General features: G+C 41.9%; 1 protein-coding gene across 3 annotated transcripts in view; it reads left to right on the top strand.

Annotated features, from left to right (window-relative positions):
- Positions 1–12,403, top strand: part of si:ch211-26b3.4 (connector enhancer of kinase suppressor of ras 2) — an 82,148-nt gene that overhangs the window by 30,826 nt on the left and 38,919 nt on the right. For all 3 annotated transcript variants that reach the window (XM_049586573.1, XM_049586574.1, XM_049586575.1), the window contains exons 6-8: positions 5,432–5,551; positions 7,333–7,392; positions 8,344–8,412. In XM_049586573.1, coding sequence (XP_049442530.1) covers positions 5,432–5,551; positions 7,333–7,392; positions 8,344–8,412 — 249 coding nt within the window. The remainder of the gene's footprint in view (positions 1–5,431; positions 5,552–7,332; positions 7,393–8,343; positions 8,413–12,403) is intronic.

The raw sequence follows: 12,403 nt of genomic DNA, 5'->3' as shown, positions 1-12,403 counted from the left end.
CTGACGATGTCATTATTTCACAGCCGTTACATATAGCAATCAACATTTACTTCATAATAATAAGTCAAAGGTACTATGCAGGAATTGTTGGCTACTGATTATCCACAGTTTCAGAAGCAAAAGTGAAAGTGTAAGCCAGCTCCAGCTTTGTCCACTTGGCGTCCCAATTTCTTTGTTTTTCTGTATTCATGATTTTTGTAGCCTCCTTTTGGATACATTTTCTTAAAATCCTGACCTCACCTGTGCACTGTGCCCAGGAATGTCCCACATGCAGCAAAATAGAATAAAAGAAGAAAGAAACAGGGAGAGGGCAGGGTCTCTGTGGATAAATATGACTGATGATTGAGAGGGATTACTTTTGTATGAGTCTATAAATTTTTTTCCTAACGATCTACAGTACCTAACTGCTTACTTACTGCCAACTGACTAATAACTAACTATTAGAAAACTTCATAACAGACCAGTGATGAAACATTTTCTACTTTTACTCAAGTATTTGACAGAGAATAACTTACTTAACTCCACTGGTTCAAATTCAGATTTTCATCACATAAACATGATCATCTTATAAAATAATTATATTATAAAGACATAATGTAATAAGCCACACATCATCCTGCTACAACATTAAAATGCTGGTTATATCTTAATTCATCAATAATATCCAGTAATAAGAAAAACTGTAGACACTCTAGGAGGACCCAGTCTGCATTGAGTCTTTTACTTTTGATACCTGAGTGCAGTTTGTTCCTTCAGGTCCACTGTGTAGGATTAAGGAGCATCTATTACCTTAGAATGAACCGAATAACTACATACGGAGCAGGTCCTCTTCCACGAAGTCCACCATGTTGTTTTTACAGTAGCCCAAAACTGACAAACCAAACACTGGCACTAGATAGGGCCATTTCAGTGTTCGCATTGGTCACAGTAGTTTTTCTACACCTTTGGCACTCAGAAGAAGTTTCAGCTCTGTAACCTCACCACTTGATGCGACTGAATCCCACACACTGGACATTTAATACTTGTGCATTTTAATAAACATACAGTAAGTCTGAAACCCAGGTTTTTTCACATGGTGGAATTGGTAATGTGACTTAAACGATGTATGGAGGTTGATCCAGACAGACATACAGTATGATAAAGTCTCCAGTGTGCGTCCAGCGTGGGGCTCAGACACTGTTTAATGCTCTGGTCAGCTCTGCTGTAGCTACTGTAGCGGTAGTTGTACGTTTGTCAGCTTCTGCTCAATAATGCAAAACTCACTGCTACTCTCCTCTCCTCCAGACTACGGCCCGCAGCAATCAGATGGACAGGGATAGTGTGTCTGTAGTGTGTGTGTGTCTGTAGTGTGTGTGTGTGTGTGAGAGAGAGAGAGAGAGAGAGAGAGAGAGAGAGAAGATATGAGCATGTGTAAGTCTGTGTGTCTAATGGAGCGTGAAGTGTGTATGAGTGTGTGTGTTTTTATGTGCATGCATGCATAAGGATGAGAGGAATTACATAAGACTGTCCTAGTTGTGTGTTTTTCCCTTTCTCTTGTTTTCTCCCCTTTCCTCCCGGACTCTCCCTCCCCACCTCCCTGCCTCTCTGCTCCTCTCCTCCACTCTCCTTCTCCCTGTCTCCATCTTTTCTCTGTGTCTCGGTTCAGGTTTATATTAGTCGTGCATGCCTATGCATGTGGATGTAGATGCATTACACAGCCGCAATCGGTGCGTGTGCACGCATGAGAGAAGGTGCGAGAGGATGGGGAAGAAAGCGCGCGAGAGAATGAGGATGAGGGAGGTGGTAGGTGGCATGGGGGGGGGGGGGGGGGGGGGGTTTAAGAGGGGCGGGGGCAGTGTGCAGCCAGAGCTTAATCCATTTGGCAGCGTACTATGTCTGGCTTTCTGTTTGACTGCTCTTAAATCTCACGCCAGCCAGCCACATAAGTTAACTTCCCTATAATCTGCGCTCTGATTCTCCAGAGGCGTGTCAGATCAAGGCTGGGTGTGTCAAAGCTGGAGGAGTTGAGAGTCTCCACACTGGTAACTGGCCTTTTGTCTCTCGGCCTGTATTAATCCCAGGTCAAGACTATTAGTCCAATGATCAAAGAGGGATATAAGCAGAGCCACAACATTGTCACTGGCTGCGGTCTCAGGCTGGGGACTTCACATACTATTTATGGCTCTATAGGCCGGATTAGATATACTCTGCTTCTGCTTTTCTCCAATTTATTTCTCACTTATTCATCTATTTCCTCTTTCATTTTTTTAAATTAAAGGTCCCTGCTTTGAGGTAAAAAAGTCAGATTTAGTACTTTTTTAGTACAGAGCAGGTATAGACATCCTATTCTCACTCCCAACTCGTCAAATGCCACCACTTTGTCAATGATTTTGGATTCAGATACCGATGTTCAGAGGCACCTTTTGCAGCGGTATGATAAGCATCAGGCGGCAGCTATTTCTGATGCCACAGGCAACTAATGTAGTATAAAGAGCGGGAGGGTTAGCAGAAGAGGAGGTGAATGGGACAGACAAACACCGGGCTTTCACCCATTCGTGTGATGTGATATTATAAGTTTTAAGTTTGTTTAAGTTTATTTACTTTATTAATCCCCCGGAGGAGAAATTCAATGTTTCAATGTTTTCACCCTTGCTTGTCAAATACACACAGGTCCGAAAGACACACACATGCACAAACAGGACCTATACATGCACAAAGTGGAGAGATGTCAGAGTGAGGGGGCTGCCCAAGGGCACCTCGGCAGTGCCCAGGAGGTGAACTGGCACCTCTCCAGCATGACCATGATGTTTTTTTCTCAATCTAACAACGTGCTTTAAAACCTAACCAGGGACATTTGTTGCCTAAACCTAAGGAAATAAACATAAAAACAATGTGTTTTACCTATGTAGGTTTATTTTTAAAAAGACTTCATGCATGTACATTTCCTGTGAAATTGGAAATGTATTTTGAAAAGACAAAATGGATCTAACAAGCATCAATTGAGACTGGGTCCATGGACATCCAAAACCAATGCAGGAGGGTGCCTACAGCATCATATTTTGCCGTTTAGGTTTACAGACAAAGCGATGGTTTTTGACGAATTGGGATGAGAACGGGTTGGTATTTATGGCATAGAAATACTGTGAAAGTATCGAGATGCTAAATCCCCAGAGAAATGCACATAGACCGTATTCAGTAACTGTTCCTTTAAATGAGTCGTCAACTTTGGTAAAGTTGTGATGTCACAGCTACACTATACAGGGCTGTTTCAAGATACTCTGGGGGCCGTAGGCAAGAGGCACCTTGGTGCGCTCAGGTTTGTGAGCCGTTACCTGTCACAAAGAGCAATGTCAATGGCTCGTTTCTCCTCTGACACATCACATACCTGTTCAGGTATTTCTGAGCAGTCATTCTGCTGCTGGTTGAAATCTGTACTTGCATAGCGTGGTGAATGATTTGTTTTGCTTGCGCAAGAGGGTGAGTGTCCATGCGTAACGGCGCATGGACACTCACCCTCTTGCGATTGGACTTTGAACTTATCCCACAGTAGTGGTACCCTGAGGTACCGTAGTACTACGGTACTCCAACAATGCTAGCGCAGGTGGCAACCAATCATACGGGACATGGTCTCAATTTGTGTGACGCGTGAAAAGAGACAGAAATTCTGTGCAGTCCCACACAGTGCGGGACGTCTGGTCACCCTACGTAGCCACTCGCAAGCAGCAGCTAGTAGGGGGCCCCATTAGGGGGGATTCCACCGTGTTGTCGTTGTTGCAGTGTCTATAGGGGTTCCATCATATTGTCATTGATATGGACCATTGTCAGCCGTCTCTGGGGGCCCCCTTCCAGCTCGGGGCCCTCGGCAATTGCCTAGTTTGCCTGTCCGGTTGTGACGGCCCTGACACTATATAGGAACTGCCATGACAGTGTTGTTACAGTCATTACCTGGCTGTAAAGACAGTTCAGAGACGCCATGAGTGCAGATGAGAAATACCTGGAAATGCTGACCAATCAGAGCCAAGGGGGCTTTTTCTAGTGGGATGCTTAAAGAGGTAGGCACTAAAATGGAACGTTTCACACAAAGGGTGAATAAAGGTAGATTCAGGCATACAATATGAGAAAAATAAGGTGTTTTTTAAACTTTAAAACATGAAATCTTGATCTAGTGGAAACCCAAAATACAAATATAAACCTGAAAATGAGCACAATGTGGGACCTTTAAAGCTTGTTTGGTGTCTGTGGATGACATGAATAGTCCTGGGTATTCCATTACGTAATGTGTACACACTGACTAGAACATTATATTACTGTATAAATGGAAAACTAAACAGGCAGTGTAATGTTCAAATAACTGACCCATAAAAGGATGGAAGTGTGTGTGTGTGTGTGTGTGTGTGTGTGTGTGTGTGTAGCATAAGCATCACATAGCCAGCTCAGTGAAGATCCTCCACCTTTTCTCTCACAATAAATGAATCATAGGCTCTGAGCTATAGTGTATGTGTGTGTATGTGAGTGCTTGCACTACGTGTGTGTGTTGAAGATCTTCTCTGTTCATTTCATAACAATAATCCTGTAATTGCTCATTAGGATTGAGATCAGGAGATTATTTTATGCAGGGTTCATCACTGTCATGCTGCTTGTGTGAATGTTTACAACGTATATTCTCTTACATGTATGTCTGCCAGCGTACGTGTGTATGTCTGTGTGTGTGCACCCTGTGTGTGTGTGCACTCAGCAGCGATGTGATGAGGCAGGATAACGGTCTCTGTAAGCCCGCTGTAATCAGTCAGTCAAGATTAGAAGGCAGAGATGCTGCTGATGATAAATTAACTTGCGTGCGTGACCAAGCAGACAAATAGCCTGAAAAACAGTCAAGGTTTATTTAGAACAAGGCAAGGTGAAGCCATGCTTTTTATTCGGCGTATTTGCTCAGATGCACAACATATTAGGTAATATGTATTAGGGATGTTAGTGCAGCGTAAAAAAAAAAAAAATACAGCTTAGATAATCTAACCACTCTACAATCTGTCAGATTTTGTTTAGTTGATGTGAAGGCAAAAACAGCCCTTTCCGTACTCCCTAAAAAAATGACAGATAACAACAAATGAAATCTGTGCTCTGTAATTTAGATGTTAGAAAATGTCATCTGGGCACCTCGGGGTTTGCTGGTATCGGTGATGTGTTGTTCTGTCTGTGACAGTGTCTTGTGGGCATGCCCGTGGACAGTCTGTGACAGGAAACAGTTTGTGTGCTGGAGTGATGGAAGTGGCGATGTGGAACAATCTGATGAAATGATTTCTGTTTCACCTCCTCCAGCTAGGTCACGGCATCCCTCGCGGACCAAAACCAATCTCAATAACTTTCTGTCTTTCTCTTTTTGTCACTCTCTCTTTCTCTCTTTTCCCATCATTTTCTCTCCCTCTGCTTTCTTTACCTCCAATGCCACCTCCAGTGTAAGACCTTAGCGGGAATATGCGACCACATCATCTCTCTGTCGTCAGACTCTCTGGTCTCTCAGTCTGCCCATCTGGAGGTGGTCCACCTCACCAGCATCATGCCCAGTGAAGGGCTGGTAAGGACACATCCGAGCATGCACGCACATGTATTCCCCAGAGCTGCTTTGAAGATGCATTTATCAGTAGTTTCATAAAACTATGGACCAAATGCAGTTCCCCTCAGCTCTACCTGGCATTTTGTCGTCACAAGTATTCATGAGTAAATCTGCTTTTGTACTTTATTTATTAAAACAGACTACCTTTATTGTCACTGACAAGTACAGCGAGATTCAGTTTGCAATTCTGTCCTCAGCATTTGAACATTCTCCTTTCACAGCTGGTAATAATGTTTTTACATGACTGGATCCAAGTCTCTAAAATGCATATGAATAATAATTAAATATTGAAGGTGTGTAAATATGCAATGCCTGCCTTTTGCACTCTTATTCATTATTTATTGTTGCGAGACTTCACCAGGTCAAAACATGAGACTTGAATGTTTTTGCTTTTAAGTCTTAAGTCAAGTCTTTAGGGGGTGAAATTTCAAGTACACATGAGGACGAATATACAGAAAAACATGAACAAATCTGTGGAAAAACAACAAAAGCAGACGCTTTCATATGGAGCTTCGGGGGTCAGTGGATGGTTTAAAGAGTATAAAACTGTGGATCATACACTAAAGCCTTAGAAGTCGACCTAATTGGAGATTTTGCATCAACATCACTATCATCAAAACACAAAATGAGAAAATATTGTTTGGAAGAAGAGTTACAGTATAGTTCAAAGACTTGGAGAATCTATAACAAGACGTATTAAAGCTGTTCTGGAGGATCTTGGTCGGCCAACATCTGACTAAGACTCTTTATGTTAGTTATTAGGGATTGGCTGGACAATGTCCATCCTGTACATGACATTACAATATGGCCCACTTATCTAATCTTTGTTCAAATGGCTAGCATAGTTAATGTTAATACACTTACCTTTCCATGTGTTCCTAGATTTGTTTGATGTCTTAGGAGCAGAGAGTGTATTTACTCTCAACTTGCATATCTCCAAAGTAAAAACGTAGGTGTTGTCGATGGAGCTAGTCAGTGGCATGTAGTTACATTAGCATGGCCATGGTGATTCTGGAGGTTTATCCATGATGACGCCATCGCTGTGTGAACAGCACTGAGCTATTAACACCCTTTTGGATATGCATCACACAGAGGTGGAGGGTCAAATGTGTGGTGGTTGCTGCCAGACAAATGCACTGACCCTGTTCTATATTAAAGTTTTTTTGATGGCATACAGTGATTTAACTGCTATATATGAATATCTGTATAGAGCCATAAAGCAGTAACAGAAGATCTGCACAGCTACAGTCAGACACTCGAGCCAGCCTTACAAGTAGAATAGTGACCAAGCATAAGAGTGATGTTTGGAAGTATTTCAACACAATAAACTAAATGAATGTGCAGTGCAATCTATGTAACATCAACAGCACAGAAAGGTAGGCTAACCCTAATCCCATCATCTCAGACCATTTTCTTATGCTAGATTTTTCTTTGCAGGTACTTGAGTATTCTATTATAATTTAATGTGAGTACTCGAATATGGAAATTACTTAAAATGCCCGTCCCTCACAGTCTTCCCTTTAATTTGTCATCCATCTGTTAGTCAGGTCTCATACTTGTCCATTTAAAGTCTGAAGTCCTCAGTTTGTGACCTACATCTGACTAAAATCTCAAGTCTGTCGTTCAGGTCCACACACATACAGATACAGACACAGATTCACAGATGTAAATTATACATATCATGTATTTCCTTGTGTACTCTGTATTATACTGAATCCTTCTGCCCTGTGCTTGTGTTTCAGGGGATGTATATCAAATCGACGTATGATGGACTCCACGTTATCACCGGAACAACAGAGAATGTGAGTTTTAGTTTCATTAGTAGGAAGCTCGATGCTCAATCCATCATCTCAAATTCCACAATGACACTGACTACATTTTCATGCACAAAATATTCCATTTTTTGCCCTTATTCCAAAAAAGAAAATATTCCTACTAAGCTGTGAAGCTGTGAATGAAAATAAATATATTCCACTAATATTCTCATTTACATGCAGCTGTGTAGCTCTGAATAATGTGCCCTAACATGTCTTTTATCATGCCAAATATGGAAAAGTGGAGCATCTGGAGCCACTTGTGCCATTTTGTTTAATGCATCAAAACAAGATTTTTCCACTGGTAGTAGACTTAGTCGACCGTGTCAACACAGCCTCCCTCTTTCATTCCTCCAAAAGTTTTCTTGAAAAGGTCGGCAATGCAATATTTGGGCATATCCAAAAACCTGTTGATATCTATGATGATATCCATCTTTCATGACATTTAAGAGAAGGTATATTTGTTCTTCTGACCAGAAATGTGGGCTTTTCGTTTGGGCGTGTGTCTCTTACCCCAGCCTTGCAAACTGGTGACTAACTGGTTTGTGTACAAAGCACAGAGCTGACTGTAAACAGGCAAGAGGCCGCGTGTCGTAAACTAAAAATTGCAATTCACAAACACACTCTGAATACTTTACATGCATGTCCAAAGAATGCTCCTAAAACCAGAATAATATTGGATTATTCCACATGTGTGAATCTGAAAATACACTCAGAAAAGGGCCTAATTTGGAACATCCAAACTGTATATGCTGTTTACATGACCCATGTCAAATTCAGAATATTTTCATATTCAGAATAATGTTGAAATGTTAATGTGCATGTAAATGTAGTCACTGAATATGTGATATATTGATGTATGTGATATATAATATGTATGTATATATCCTGAATTTGTCCCCATTGTCCTTTTCTCTTCTCCAATCTCTGCCTCTGCAGTCTCCAGCAGACCAGTGCAAGAAGATCCATGCAGGAGATGAGGTGATCCAAGTCAACCACCAGACAGTGGTGAGTTAAAAAGCTTCCAAACACAACAGTCACATCACAGGAAATGTACTTTCCATGTGTTTCCACACTGCAAACTGTCTTTCGTTCTCCATTCTGTGCTCTGTTGAGGAGATGTCAAGGTACATGGTGTCTGCTACCACCACCAACACCACCACTGCCGCCATGGTGCTTCCTGTCCTGTGCCTGTGCAGCTATGTAGGCTAATTAGACTTGCTGCGGGAGCAGATTATAGGACGATTGTTACAAGACCTTTGTTCAGTCCAGCGTGATTGTCAGCTCACTCTTTCCGGAATTTGTTCCCATTGTCGTAAGAAACCCCTGAAGGAGGCGTCTGGTTTTGAAATGTGAACTCGTGTTCCACTTTCAGACTTGAATAAGTTGTATTTCTGCCTTCAACTCATCACATCAGAGGGAAGCACGAAAAATGGGCAGCCATTTTAAATGGAACGGTGCCTTGTGAGAGCATGTGATTGAGCACGCTGTCTATTGCCTGTGCTGTCAGCTCTGGCACAAATGATTTGTTCCAGCGTTTATTTGAGATTTCTGAGGGAGGGGAGAAAAAAGGTTTGTGTATGTGTGTAGACGTCTTTTGTGTGCTTTTTTTTTTTTTTTTTTTTTTTTTTAAGTATTTCCTCGTACGTCTCGATAGGTGCTGCTCATGCGAGAGCGTGCATGCAGGCGCTGGGGAGCAGCGTTGATTGACGCACGAGGGGGGCTGCGTGTTATCTCTCCCTCTCTCTCCTCGGGGTGACAGTGCAGATCGCACCCTGCCAGGCTCTCAGCTCCAACCCCTCATTACTCCCTCAGCTAGACCCTCACCACTCTGATCCCTCGCTCTGGGGGAGGAGATAAGCAGGGGGAGACAGAGGTGTGCGTGTGTGTGTGTGTGATGGGGAAAGGGGGTTGAAGTAGTCAGGGGATGCTGGGATGAGGCAGAGCTGGGAGAGTGAGACGAAAAAGGGAGGAGGAAGTAAAGAGGGATTTAGGGAGAAGGGGAAGTGGATGAAAAGAGAAAGGGGGAGAACAGCAGAGGGAAGTCTCTTGTCAAGATAACTCTATTTTTTTAATCCTAAATGGAGCTGCTGAGGAGAAAAGATGGATACACACTACCAGCAAACTCTCTGTCAACATCACGGCTGATAAGTTTATCTAGCGAGGCTCCATATTTAAAAATTAGATTAGTGTGAATATTGAATGAACAAATTCCATTACATTATAGAATCATTATGTAGGCCTATCCCACGTATTTAGCAACAGTGCTGCTTTCATGTCTATGCATGAGCTTCTGTTTGAGACCCACTTCAAAACAGGACTCGCAGTTTTTAGCTCAGCTTCTCTTTTGAGGTAAAATGTGGAATTTGCTCAAATAACAAACTGATTGTTTGAAGAGGCAACATAATTATGTGGAGGTAATAGCATCTGGGAAAATAATGAAGACCCTGGGGATTTGAAAAAAAAAACCTCTCCAGCAGCAGTTTATGCTCTATTATTATTTTTGGTAGGTCTCTCCCTGTTTCCCTCTACTCTCTGTGTATTTGCATAACAGAAGAGATATAAACTGGCCTGGTTAGGACAGGCTTTGTGTTTGCTGTTAACATACACTGTGCTGTGCAGCCATAGTGGTGGAGCTAACAAGGGTTTAGCATGATCAAGGTCCAAGTCAGTGAATTTAGGATTAGCCTTTGGCATGAAAATGTCCAACTCCTTCAGAGGCAAATAAATTCTCTGTCTAAGGCTGGGCATTGTTTGAAAATGTACGATACAAGTGCCGATGAGAACTTTGGCTTCTTTCATTAAAGGAATAGGTTGACATTTTGGGGAAACACTTATTCGCTCTCAGTCTGAGGCCACTGATGTCACTCTCTTATATCTTTGCTCAATGTGAAGCTATAGCCAGAAGAGGGTTAGCTTATCCTAGCACAGAGACTGGAAGCAGGGGGACACAGCTAAACTTAAAATGGCAATAGACATATTTTTTTTGCTTTATATCAGTAGTTCCCAACTGGTCTGTTGCAGGTCTTTTCTGAATGGACCATAAGTGACTCGCAAATGTGAAGTCTTTAAAAAAAACACCTTATTTTGAAGTGAATTTCCAGCACAGAGCTTTTATTTTGAAGTGTTGTTTCCTGCTGTAGTGTGAGTAACTAATGAACAACTATTTGACAGAGACAGCAACAAGCCCAAACGCAAGTATAACCCTCAATGTATTAAAATGTGTGGACTTTGAAGTAATGACTAAGGAGGAATCTGGACCAGTTAGGAACCACTGCTTTAAATTAACATTAGAAAGTAAATGTTGATTGCACAGTGTAACAGCTTTAAAATAATGACATCAGCGGTATTTAGACTGGTTCCCTATGAACCTCCCTTTTACTATGCAATTCTGCCACTGGATACGATTTCCCGCAAAAATGAAGGCTTGATTTATGTCACAAAGGAAGTGCATCAACCAAAACAGGAAGAAGATAGCGTGTAGTAATGTGGGCGGGGTTGTTGTCACTCACTGCTCCGTCCAGCACTCACTGTATTTCCTCTTTTATCAGTCTGCACCTCGTTTATCGTCCACAGAATGAGGTTGCACGCTGACATTTTCAAAACAAAATAGAACAGGCTGCAGTGAGTCTCTCTCCATGAGATATTTAAAAATAGCGGGTTTGTGCATTTAGTTCTTCTAAAGCAAGCTCAGGGGGTTAGTGTTGCCATAGCCCACAGGAACGGCATTCTGTGACGCTTTTTTTTTTTTTTTTCTCCAAGTGAGGATTAAGATATATGCAGTTCACATAACCCTGTTGAAATTAATTTATTTAACTATTTGAAAATCCACTCATTACTAAATGTGTATGTCATTTAAAACTGAAGTAATGGTCAAAGTTGTTAACGTGAAATTTAAGGTGTGTTGAGTTAACGTTCTACCTCAAATGTCGCCGGCAGTCGGCCCAGTGAATTAAGTTATTTTTTCTCAGACTCCAGCTGCTGCGAGAGGCAGCAAAACATACTTTATTTTTATAGTTACAGTCTACTATTAAAACTCTCCACGGTATGAACAGTGGTTACATGAGCCTCAAAACCAGCCACAACTCAGCCCTGAGCAGAGTGACCGTCCGCTATTGACCAATCAACAGACTGCAGTGTTCACAGCTCCACCTTTTAGTACCAGATCTGTGTGCCAGCTACCTCAACAGAAGGGTGAACAAAAATAGGGATGGTATGGAACAGCTCCATTGGTACCATCCACAACTTTTTCACAGTGGAACTGAACTGAACTGAACAGAACCATACTGCTTGGTGGAAACAGGGCTAAAGAGTATCAGTTTAAGTTCTTTGCTGTTATTGTCACCACAATCTTGGAATCCATCAGCTATTACTCTGATGGAAACAGCCAGTATTTTAGGAGATCAGACATAGCCAGCGGCTACCTGGGCCAAAAGAGTTCCTCCTCCACGTGCCAGTCATTTGGGTTAATCTCAGATAAATATAAAAAAAGCTAATATAAAGGTAAATTGTCATCAGACAATAGTGAATGGGCTCTAGGATTGCATTTCTTCCAATTATTGGACACATGGACTGTTCATCTACTGCTAAAACGTGATTGGTCAGTAACTACTTGGAGTTGAAACAGAAACCAGAATGGTTCCAATACCAAAATCGTGTGCCATTTCCTACAAATTCTGCATGATATGCAGGTATCTGTTTATAGAGCTTGCTATACCGAGAAGTGGAAATGGTGGATGGTGGAACAACGAATTAAAACTTCCTAACAGCGAAGTAGCTAACTGTAAAATGTAATGTGTCAGTGTTGTCTTAGCTACAGCGGCCACAACAATAATCCCACTTGGAAATACTCAATATTAAAACAATAAAAAATGTGTTAATTAGTGAGCTTTAGAGGCGCTGCATATAGGCAGATTGTTTTTTTAACTGTGGACAGACCTAGGCTACCTGTTCCCCCCTGCTTTCAGACTTTGTGCCAAGCCAACCATTGCCTGGCTGT

This window comes from Epinephelus fuscoguttatus, linkage group LG9 (assembly GCF_011397635.1).
Source record: "Epinephelus fuscoguttatus linkage group LG9, E.fuscoguttatus.final_Chr_v1".
NCBI lineage: Eukaryota > Metazoa > Chordata > Actinopteri > Perciformes > Serranidae > Epinephelus > Epinephelus fuscoguttatus.
This window is presented reverse-complemented; position numbering and strand designations above follow the sequence as displayed.